This window comes from Otolemur garnettii, unplaced genomic scaffold (genome assembly GCF_000181295.1).
Source record: "Otolemur garnettii isolate 467f Iridium unplaced genomic scaffold, OtoGar3 scaffold00002, whole genome shotgun sequence".
Classification (NCBI taxonomy): Eukaryota; Metazoa; Chordata; class Mammalia; order Primates; family Galagidae; genus Otolemur; species Otolemur garnettii.
In genome coordinates this window covers 16,566,761-16,579,581 of record NW_003852397.1, presented here as the reverse complement: position 1 = coordinate 16,579,581, position 12,821 = coordinate 16,566,761, and the positions used below count along the sequence as shown (strand labels likewise).

Sequence of the window (12,821 nt, the reverse complement as noted above, 5' to 3'; positions counted from 1 at the left end):
ATAATTTTCAATAAAATTATCAGCTTTATTGCTATTTTTTAAGTTTAAAGTCTTAAGTACTTTTATTAAAAAATACTATTTCTCCTTTCATTTAGTGCTTATAATTTTTCCCTAGTTACTGCTTCTGATTAAGACTATTTAGTAATAATGAAATACTCTCTGTTATTGTAGTCTTGATAGTCAAAGAGAATATGATAGATTAGAATTACAGATTTACAGATTCTTTTAATAGAACAACATTTTGATTTATTTGTTTTTGTAGGAGTGCATCTGTTCGGTGTATGTATCTATACATTCATGTTTTGTATGAAACAATATATGTGTGACTTTGATATTAAGAAGACTTTTGTGACCTAAATGTCAAATAGGGAAATATTTACATAAATTATGACTATATGTATAACATAACTTTATATATGATAACCATGAGGACCATATGGCAAAGCAGCTTTTTTAGTGCTGGTAAAGCTGAACTTTAGATCATAGGAATGGTATAATCTGTGTGTATATGTGCACATACATGTAGTATGCATACATGTATGCTTTATATAACACATAAATTTCACGAGGGCAGCAACGTTATCTTGACTATTATAACCACATGGGAAGAACTCCATATGTACTTCCTAAAAATAAATTTTTAAAAATTGAATGGAAAAGATAAAATAGTTTCAGTATGCTAGAAAGACTATTTCATTTGTAAAACCTATAAGAATAAGCACTTGATTATTTTATTATAATTTTATTCATTAAAGAAAGGATAAGAAATTATCCTGATAGTAGATTGACCACCGATATCTTCCTTCCTGATGGATTCACTAGCCTAAAGTAGAATTTAGGAGAATGATTTTCTAATGTTGTTAATGTTCTCAGACCACATTTTAGGGCAGAAGCAATCAGACCTTTGACCTTATAATTTTGAAAAGTTCTTATCCCCTTTGTTCTCCAAAATGTCTTTTAAGAGAAGTGGTAAAGAAAAAGGTCTGACTTCATATGATAACTGATTCTTCCCCATATTCTTTTTGAATATAAGACAATGTGTATCTTTTCCTTGAATTTTTACATGCATTTATGTCTATATGAATACATATGCATGTATCCTTTCTTAATACTAACTCCTTATTTAATATATTATTCACTGGTTTTTTTTTAAATAAAAAAATCTCATGGGAGTAAGTAGATTTAAAATTGTATAATTAAATTGGAAGTTGCTATGTATTCATAAATTACTTCAAATAAAAGTTTTATTTTAGGCATAGATACCCTTTTAGTCCCATTCGTTATTTCAGTGAAGAAGAGAAATACTCCACTTCTGTCTTCTTAGGGTCCTGACAGGGTCCAAGAATTAAATTAATGTTACACAGAGGATAGGAGAAAAGTATAATGCATGTTTTATTTGGCATGAAAGTACTCATAAGGAATTGAAGACTTAAAAAAGCAGTTATTTATACAGTACTCAATTGAATAAGAAATAGAAAGCTGTGAAAATGTGACTAAATTATGTGGGAAGGCTTAAAAGGTAAGTGCTATTATAATAAGATCTGTACAGACTCTATTCTCAACTTCTCATCCTTGAAGATAAGGATTTTTTTGCCTTTTGTCTGAAATAAGGAGAATATTTTCACATGGGAATTTCATTGTCTATTCTTAAGAAACAGCATGAAGGTCTAAGTGATTTTCTTGCACCTGCTGTTTTTCAATATTAACTTAAAAATAGTCAATATGTCAAAATACTGTGTTTTAATCCCTTTATCATCATAATTTTTTCAAGAAGATCTAAATGATTTACTAAAGATTTTCTACACTATGCTTTAAATGAATAAAATCACACCTGAATGTACATGAAGAAGTATAGTCTTCATGGCAGTCTAACTTATTGAAATCCTAATGTTCACGTTATCTGTTACACCAGATACTTGGTAATGAGCCATATTTGTATAAGAAAAAGACTTTCAGAATTATGGTTACAAATCAACAATCCGTATTATAAGCTTTTCAAAAATCGATAATCCATTTTTTGAGCTCTTAATAAATGTGTCAAATAACAATTGATAGTATCAGATGTAGTTACATAAAAATATGTTTTCCTTTGAAAGCCATAATACATTCCGTACTTTTTCTGGAATTGATAAATGTTCACATACTTAATACTTAATGTTTCTGTATATATAACATGTCGGTATCAGTAATATAACATGTTATCTTTCTTATCAGATAATGATCTTGGCAAGCTTTTATTATGCTTCAAAATGTCTCATAAGCAAACTGAATGGATAGAAAACTGTCGAAGACAATTTTCCAAAATGATGAAGACAAAACCTGATATAATCTGGGGAGGTGGTGAGTGCATTATTTCCATTGTGGGTTTTTATTCCTTTGGCATAAAAATTATTTCAATGGAAGTTTTATGGTTTTAATGTTTGTTTTATGTGTTATAGAATTAAAAATGAGGGATGGGAAACGTTTGTATAGTTAATAGTTAGAGAAATTTTATTTTCCAAGAGTAATTATATATACATACATACTATACATTATGATTTAATACATACATTACAGTTATGATTTAATAAACACATGAAAAAAGAATTGTTCTATAATTTAGTGCCTCCACCTAGATGACCTTTCTCATAATCCAAAGACCACCACAGGATTGGGCTATGAAACTATTAACTCTTTTTCATTCTGTAAACACACGCCCTAAAATCTTTAATAAAAAAACATACTGAGATTTTGAACAGGGGCAGCACCTGTCTGCTATACATAGTATGTATGTATATATACTATCAACAGAATAGAAGCCTTACTTTGTAAAATAACTTAAAGAGGTTTATTCTGAACCAAATTTGAGGATCATGATCCGACACCACACCCAAGAAGTTTTGACCAAGTGGATTCATTCTCATGGGGTTACAGTTTGGTTTAACCATGCATTTCAGGGAGATGAGAATTACAGGTAAAGCTGTAAATCTGTATGTGGAAAGCATGCATTTATTTAGCCCAACAAGGTAGAACACCTCCACGCATGGGCTTACAGGCTGTGGGTGGCAGTAAAGATTCTTTAGTTGACAGTTGGCTGGAAGAGTTAGGCTTCGTCTTATAGACTAGAAGTTGGTAAAAAAGGAATACTTGAGATAAAATGAGGGTCTGTTAATCAGAGACATACTATAGGAATATGCTCAGACTCAAGTGGTTTGTTTGCCAACGATTTTACATTGCACATGACCTTTATGGACACCCTGTATAAATTGAGAAATTGCAGGTATGTTTTGCATAGCCTTAGGCCTGTTATGAGTCATAAAAGATATCTCTAAGAAGGGGGTGCATGATGTGTATATCTGATCTCCTTTCTCAAGGGTAGTGTCTCAGTTTAGCCCAATGAATCAGCTGCTGTGGGAGAATCTGAAGATTTTACCTGAATATACACACACTCATACACACACACACATATATGCAAGAAATCAAACATTACTTTTCAATGCTTGAGTATAAAGTGAACAGTTAAACTATATTTTATCCCTCAAAATATTTATAAAATGTCTATTATAAATATACATTTACCTCTTTTTACACAATAGAAAATATTTAAGGCTTAGTGCCTGTAGCTCAAGCAGCTAAGGTGTCAGCCACAAACACAGAAGCTGGCGGGTTCAAACCCAGCCCAGCCTGCCAAAGAACAATGACAACTATAATCAAAAAACAGCTGGGCGTTGTGGCCGGTGCCTATAGTCCCAGGTACTTGGGAGGCTGAGGCAAGAGGATCGCTTAAGCCCAAGAGTTGGAGGTTGCTGTGATTTGTGATGCCACGGCACTCTACCCAGGACGACAGCTTGAGACTCTGTCTCACAAAAAAAAAAAAGAAAAGGAAATATTTAAGATAGAGTATATCAGTGGGTTTTGTACATACCAAAAGGAACAGAATAAATTAAGAAAGCAATTTGGAATGATGTTTAGTTTAAACACAGTAAGTAAATGTGTGTTTCTGAGTTTATCTCTGTCCAACAGGGATAGTGATAAGACAAAAGAGAATATCACCTGTTAAACATTATTCATGCCTTTGAAACAGGACAGACAGGTAGAACATTACCATTTAAACTGCATTCTGTTTGAAATCTTGGCATTTGGGGGCACTTTCCACAAGTGCTTTGTTACCTTGATGCTGTCTCTACTATTAGACTGCAATCTGCTAAAGGAAATTAGAAATATTTTACCACAAAATATGACATTTTGAAATGCTAGACTCACCAAAAAAACGTCAGAGTCTCTCTGACTTTCCCCACCCCCCATCTTTGATTCTCCCAGTATCACTGAAGTTTCTTTATCTGCTGATATCCAGACTTACATAGGAGAACCAGGAATGTGACCTGAGCACACTGTCTTAGATAAGGTTCTGTCTCTCAGAATCATTTAAATTACAAAGGAAACTATCTCAATTAATCTCTGTTCCCTTTCCATCCTCCCTAGTAATCCTTTATTGCCCTTGAACAGAATTCCTCCTTTTCCCCCTCCCATAACCCATTTCACCAGAAAGGCATATAAGCTTCTAAATCTTGTTGGGAATTTGAATCTTCACTTTTGAGGGTTCCTGTATATACATGTTAAAATGAATCTGGACAACTTTTCTCTTATTGATCTGCTTTATTGTGAGTTGCTTTTTCAGTAACCTTCCTAAAGTAAAGGAGAATTTTTTTCCCTTCACTTCAGCACTAATTTCAATAACAGATCTAACTGGACTCTACAAGGCATGATCTATTTGCTAACAGAAAACTCGATTAATTGCTCTTCACAGCAATATTATAAGATAGTCTATATATTATGGATGAGGAAACTGAGGCCCAGATATTTTAGGTAACTTTCCCAAGTCCCAGAAGTTGAGCCAATATGTGAACCTAGGCAACCTGTATGTTCTGTATTGCTTTGCTATACTATTTCTTTGTACTTCCTTTTTGTGCCTGTTACACATGGGAGATAAACATTCATTAAATAAACACAAGCCGAACACTGGTTTAGCTAGAATATGGTATAAATTTAATATCCAATATCTTGTTTGTTATCTGTAAACTGAGTTGAACAAATTTTGAAGATAAGCTCAATGCAAAAATACTAAACAAATGTATGCTTTTGAGAGACAGGCATGCTTGCTTATGTGTGTTCAGTACAGAGCAAGGATCTCCAACACTCAAATAAGGGACTAAATGGATATCTTGCCTTGGTGCTGCCTCAAGCAAACTGCCCCAACTGGAAAGAGGGATGAGGGAGCCATCATAGTGCTGCCCCACTTAACACCTGCCCTGAGCAACTGGCATACCCTGGTGAAGGAAGAACCTCTGCTGATCTGCAAAATAATGTAGAGAATCCCCAGCCTCCAGGCCAGGCAGCTCAGGCACAGTAGGATTTGGAAAGTAAACTAGAGTAATCTAAGGTTAATTATCATGTCATTAACTGTCTATCAGAGGGGTTCCATGGTGTGTCTTAACCACAGAGGAACCCTACCCAGGCAGTATAAAACAGGACCCCAGACCATTACCAGAGCCTTTTTATCAACACAAGGGGACTATTTGTCATCTGGTTTGTAAACCTTTCTCTTCCTCAGTTAACTTTGTTTCACACTTGCCTTGCTTTTGGTGGGTGGTCACTCTTCGGCCAAGAGCATTCCAAGAGCTGACAACACAGACAACCACCTGAACCCAACGTAAGTGTACATACATGCACATGTTGACTCATGTACAATCTGGCTAGGTAACTTGGCTCAACTTGGGTTTTACATATGAGCAATTGACAGCTAAGAGAACAAGATTTTTAAATTATCGTCACTTACCATGTAGTTTCATTGTCAAGACCACAAGACAGTTTGGCCTACATCCAATTGTTCATCACCCATAGATCCAATTATTGAGGTGAGAATGGCCAAGGAGGAAAGGAATTTTGAATAGGATAAACATCTTGTTGGAGAACAGAAGCCTGCCTCAACTCTATCTCTCTGATTAATGGAGATGATGGCCTTTTTTAAAAGGAGTGGCCTTGAGCACACTTGGTTTAACTAACAAGGGGCTACTTGCCTGGGGCAGGTTGTAGGGGAGGAGGAATCTTGGCAACAGGAAGTCGCCCTGAGGTAGATTTAGGAGGAAGGAGCAGCTGCAGCAGTAGTTGGTCCTGAGTCCAGTGAGAGCAGCAGCATCGATGACCCCAGAAACCAGGAACTGAAATCAACTGAGTTGCTCTCTTGTGAAGACTGGGGAAAAGAGACAACAGCTCCGACATTCTGAATCATCCTGCTCAGCAGAAGCGCTGAGAAGGCACAGTGATAGCATGGGACATTAGTAGCTGAAAAACTATTCCCTTCTGGAATACGGCAAGTTCATGGTTCTGGGGAGCAGGTGGCCAGCTGCCTGTCAGATATTAGGGGAGTAGGGTTTCGCAGCCCCAAGACCCTAAATTCACTGAAGGCCATAAAGATCCAGAATGGTGTGGCCTTTGCGGGGTTGGCTATGTAACCAAATGCAGCTTCACTTTCCAGGCCTGTGTAGCCATCATTGAGCAGAACCTGCAGCCCTGCCAAACAGATTAGGGATGTCCTGCTCCCACCATGGATAATTTTCAATTGCTTCACAATCTGGATCATGAGGGCATGTCCGCCACCTAAGTAATAGAGGTTACATAGTTTCCAGAGCTGGGCTGAAGCATCCTGGATGGTCAGACACATGCCTCTGGCCTGGGGTATTGCTCACTGGGGCACCTACCCTACCCACACAGTGCTTGCTCCCAGAATAGGAAAACCAGTTCCAGTCTCCTTGACAACCTGCCACAAGATGTTATGAAATTCAATTTCCAGCCTCAGAACTTCATATCCCAAAGTGGCTGTGTTTCTAGTAATACTGCAGCACCCCTTGTATCTTAGGAGAATTTTTTTTAACCTTCCATAAAAGAACATACCCAGAATCAAAGAAAAAGAAACTACACATGAGAAAGGTCCAACAAAAAAAACACTGCCATCATGAAGTATCAAACCCAGATCATCTCCCACAAGAGAGGACAATGTCGCTACCTCAGAAGATTACAACTACAAATTAACTATGGAAATGATAGAAAAGGAATTCAGATGATGGATGTCAAAAACAATGAAGGGAATTGCAGGAAAAGTGGGAAACCAGCATAAAGAAATCCAAAAATTGACCCAAGAATTTAATGAAAGACAGGGAAAAGTCTCCAAGGATCTAGACACAATTAGAAATGAAGAAAGGAGCTAAACAAATTGAAGGAGACATTCACAAGACTTTCAAAATATAATAGAAAGTTTCAGTAACAGATTAAACCATGGAGAAGAAAGAATCTCAGAGCTCGATGACAGGGCTCTCAAGCTAACCCTATCATTTAAAGAGGCAGAAAAGAAGAGACTAAAAGCAAAGCAATCTCTTACAGCATTATGGGACAGCATGAAACATGCCAACGTACAAATTACAGGTATCCCCAAAGGGGGGGAGAGAATTCCAATAGCACAGAAACCTTAGTCAAGGATATGATAGCTGAAAATTTGTCTATTGCTATAGATCAGACATTCACCTGACTTATACACACAGCTCTTATTTATTTGGGGCAAGAAAAAGATTATTAGATTATTTGTAGTTATGCTACAGTTCTAAAAAAGAAAAACATAAATGTAAACTCACCTGATGATTTTATTATTTATTTTGTTTACATAAAATAATTAAATGTTTGTTTATTTTTGTTTATAACTTTTTTGAGCGTGATACTTCCTGAAGCCATCTCCAGGGTGAAGTCCAGGCTTCCTCCTGCATGTCTCACAGTAGAAAAAATCGGTTTCTCTCCTTCCACCTTTCTCATTTCTTCTGCTGCAAAGCATGCAATCCTTTGTTAACTTTTTTTTCTTCATTTTGCATTAAAAAATGTATCTTCCTATTTAGCCTTTCCTCAGTGTCTGAAGATGATGGTCTTCCCTCTTTCTTGAATTTCTGTTCCTCACATTGCTCACAAGCTGAGTGATGAGATTTCTCCTGTATCTAGACTTTTTCTCCACTCTTCTTATCTACTGATTAAAGAATGTAGCTGCACTTCCATCAGCCAGAAGAATAATTTTTTCCCACCATTTGTAGGACCTTCTTATGAATCCCTAATATCCACGGTGGTTGCCGGGGTCCTGACCCAGGGAGCAGGGTCTGTTAAGACCTGTGGATCTGGAGGCAACTGAGTAAAGAACTATAAAGTTAGAAATGATGAGAGAAAAAGAGACAAGATTCACAAATAGAATTTTCAAAGATTAGAGCATAGGGGACCCCTGCCTGTTTGTGGGGTTCTAACAGTGGCCCTGAGTGTCAGTTCTACTCTGCTTTTATTGAAGGCTATTTGCTCATTAGCCCAGAGGGTAAGCTGAGGAAGGGAATAAAGACATCAGCAGCTTTTCTGAGCAAGTATATCAGCTCTTATTTCTATTATTATTAACTTTAAGGGTCTGAGCACTCTTGAGAAATCCAGAACCTGAGCTTTGTGTGGGGGCAGATGCCAATCTGTGGTCATACAGGGAGATTCCTAGAGAGGTGTTAGTCTCCTCTAGTTCACTGCAGAGTAAATTGCCTCTAGTGTCAATCTCCTCTGAAGAATCAGTGGGAAAGAGGAATTTTCCTCTCATCACCACCACAGAGGGTCGTCTTCCACGATGAGGGAAATAAACCCTCTTACCCATAGTTCAGGGCTAGAGCTGTTCCCTTGATCTTTGCCCCAATCAAATACACATTTCCACAATGGATATTTGTTGTGACTGTTTACTAGGCAGGAACCAGCCTACTTAATGTTTCTTGCTAGGCCTTGTGCACATATTCCTTTGTGGCCATTATTTCTTCAGAGTGCTTACAGACCCAGCAGTCTCTAACCAGCCAGACTTGTAGGAAAAGCAGGAAATTTGCTAAGATAAGAAATTTAGCAGCGACTGGTTTAAAGGTAAACTAGCTGACTTTCCTTTGTTCTGGCTTGCTCAGCTTACTTTCTTATTTTCCCTTGTTTCTGGGGATGCTTTCCCTTGCCAAGAATGGGGTCTTCTGTCCCCATTCTGCCTGTAGTACTGATCAGCTCTGTCCACCCCTTCCCTAAACTTTCTGTATTCTAAAATAACTATTGGTTTTTCAAATTGAACAGGTGGTTTTCTCTTATAACCAGTGGTCAACTGTGTTTGAGGACCAAAGAATGTACTCAGCATTGTAACTAACCTCTTATCTTGGAATTAGAGGCACGTCATTTTTGTATCACATTGATAGGCACATAATTCATATTCCTGAAGTTTTTTTCTTCAGATTAGTTGGCAATTCACTCCTAGAAGCCATAACTGTTCCTGTTATGTGTATTTTCATTTTACGCAATTCCTGAGCAAGTTGAGGGCTTGTGTAGAACCTATTAGTGTAGATGTGATAGCTGAACCATTCATATGTGCTTGCAAAACTGTGCCAAATGAATTACTGTTTGAGATGTAAATGGCAAAGTAGGACTAATAACACTTTCTGTTGTTGTCTTTCCATAATAGGGAATGTAAGAAAACACAATCATTTTCTGAAACTCAGAGGCACAGGCAAAAAAGCCCCACTTTGTTGTAAGCTTCTTCGGATTGTAGCAATGGAATTGAATTCTTCCTTTGAAATCTGCTGTGTCCTTATCTATGGCCACGTTTCTTCCCAGCACATAAAATTCTTTGCATTATTTTCAGTGTGCACACTAACATTCTTCACCTTGCTCCCGTGGGTATGCACAGTCCCTTGGGCTGTGACATGAGGAACTAAATGCAGCATCCATAGTATGTGGAAAAAACGGAGACAAGAGAAAACATCCTTGAATAATGGGGTTTGATTTAACCAATCTTTGTTAAATTAGTCAACTAATTACACCTTCAAATTCAGAGCCATGTTATATATTACACCAAAGATAGCTTTCATTTTTTTCGGTTGAAACATCCTTCTAATGCGCCACATCGAGTATTTTGTTAGTGGAATTACCTTATGTTTTATTTTTCCTGCTGCATACATATTTGTCCCGGTCACAATTTCACCAGTAAAATTATCTGAGAAAAAGAGCTGGAAATATTCAAGTTCAGATTTTGGCTGAGCACTTGGAGGAAGGGTGAACCTCTGAGGAAGGGTGACAAAGTGCGGGAACTTTATAAGATCACCATTGTCACAATAAACTATCCAGCTACTGGTTACAGGTTATAGATTATTGTCACTTTCTTTTTCACAACTAGCTTCAGATTCACTGGAACTGAGGGAAGAGTTTCTTCATGCTCATTTTTATTACTAAACTCTTTTTCAACTTCAGTGTCCTCAAACATCCATGTTGCAATTTTATCGTCACTTACATGCCTCCTGTCTGGCATTTTTCCACAAGCACAACCATGCAGATACAGCATTAAATCACCTATTCATATCAATGCACACGGCCAGCTAGAAACAGAATGAGTACAACCTGTGCCATCTGTTGGATGGAGTCTGTACTACATGAAGAAATAAATTTCAGACTCCAACAGCAGAGCTGGTGAACAGATGCAACAACAACAAAAAAATGTTGGATGTTTTCCGACATCAGAGCTAAACAGGAAAATCATTATGTCTGATGAGGTCTGTCATCAGATTGGGAAGGGTTAACCTGTGTTTTTTGTTTTTTGTTTTTCATTCAACACTGGGAATGAAAATAGTTGGAAAATTTGCTCCATTAGGTTGAATTTCAAATATATTCTTGGGCTACCTCACTTTTGAATCATTATGTTGCCAGATGCACTGCCATCTGAGAACCAGATACAGGCGGTGAGTGTTGATAAAGCAGACTGTTGTCTCAGAGACCAGCTCTTGTCCTCTGCTAACTGAGCACCTTACCAGAGGAAGGGGTCGAGAGGAGTAGTGGCAGAAAGCAAGCTTTGAGCAAGTCATCATGATTTGCTGGATGGTTATTAGCAAACAATATATTCTCTGGTGCATCTTATGGTCAACAGTCTGAGGTTTGCCTATTCTAGACTCTTGATCTGTTTTTCCTCAAGGCTGTTTTCTAGTCTTGTGCCTGACAGCTGTGTAAGTAAATAGCAGGTTAATTCTAAATGTTTAAAACAGAGCAATCCAAAAGCATACTGGAAGTCAAATGGCTTCCCTTTATCTAGCCTAGCATCATAGTCTGAACGGCCCTTGGGATGTACTTACATTCAGAGTATAAATCAATGGTTCTACTTTTCTTTTTTCCTTATGTTGTCACAAGGACTCTTGTATATCTGATTGACCTCTGGATTTTTCCTGAATACACTAACCTAACCTCTTGATATTAATCAGTTTTTAAAAAATAGATTCAGTAATCAATTCCAGACTTAATATTTACTAACATTTTACATCTGTCTTTCTTAACTCCCTATAAAATAAACCTCTGTATTTTTCATATTATTTTCTAATAAGTATTTATCATTAATCTTTTATTAGTGACCTAATATTAAATTTATAGTTTAAATATATTAGAAGTATATTCCTAATTTTTTCACTAATTGATCTAGTTCCTATCCAGAATTCTAGTGTAAGATTCATGTAATTTGAGTCAGTCACGATATAACATGTACAACATGTTTGACAGACAATGTTGAGTACACTTTATAACTGTAATACAGGTTGGCCATAAAGTTCGCATGCAATTTAAAATAGTGTGAAATTTAAAAATCATACACAGACTTTATGGCCACCCTGTATATTTTATATAACTGCATAGAACCTTCAAAAGATTCATGGAAAAATGTGTATTATGAAAACATTATAAATGAATTTTAAAAAGTTTTTGTACCAACATAAGCTTGTATTTACTAGCTATAACATATATGAATAGGATGTAGTTTAAGCCACTAAAAAGGATAAGATATCATTTTAAAAGAAGCTCTTAACAGAGCAACACTAATTCTGCTAAAATTGAGGCAAGAACAAACATCAAATTATGGTGAAGCTTGAGTGTAAGAATGGTGAAGTCATCAGGGCTTTTCAAAGGTTTATGGGGACAATGCCCCAAAGAAATCAACAGTTTACAAAAGGATAACTTGTTTTAAGAAGAGATGAAATCATGTTGTAAGAGGAAGCCTTCAAGGACAGGCCATCCACATCAACTTTCAAGGAAAAAAATTCATCTTGTCCATGTCCTAATTAAAGAAGACCTATGATTAATAGCAGAAGCAATAGCCAGCACTATAGATATCTCAGTTGGTTCGCCTTACACAATTCTGAATGAAAAAGTTAATTAAGCAAATTTTTCACTCAATAGATGTCAAAATCATTATACCTAGATTGGCTGCAGACAAGAGCACAGCTTTCAATGGAAATTTTAACAAGTGAGGTCATCAAGATCCTCAAGCATGTCTTTATAGAATTGTAACAGGAGAGGCAACCTGGCTTTACCAGAATGAAAGACACAGCAATGGTGACCAAGGTTCTGATCAAAGCAGGAGTGGAATAGTCAAGAGCAAAAGTCACGGCAACATTTCTTTGGGATGTGCAAGGAATTTTGCTTCATAACTTTCTGGAGGGCCAAAGAGTAATGTCTGCTTATTCTGGGAGTGGCTTTTAGGAAATTAGCCCAAAATGTTAGAAAAACACTTCAGAAAGATTCCCCAGAGAACCCCTCTTCATATAGCAAGACTGCTGCTCTTTCCTCTCACTAAACCGGGGTAATTTTGTGAGAGTTTGATGGGAAATCACTAGGCATCGACCTTACAGTCCTGATTTGGCTCCTTCTAACTTCTTTCTGTTTCCTTATCTTAAAATCTATAAAGGGCACCCATATTTTTTTCAGTTAATAATATGAAAAAGACT

General features: G+C 36.8%; 1 protein-coding gene across 1 annotated transcript in view; it reads left to right on the top strand.

Moving 5' to 3' along the window:
• TBC1D32 (TBC1 domain family member 32) overlaps positions 1-12,821 on the top strand; it is a 231,150-nt gene that overhangs the window by 164,259 nt on the left and 54,070 nt on the right. Inside the window, exon 26 of the mRNA XM_023512752.1 lies at positions 2,215-2,340. Within this exon, the coding sequence (XP_023368520.1) occupies positions 2,215-2,340 (126 nt within the window). The remainder of the gene's footprint in view (positions 1-2,214; positions 2,341-12,821) is intronic.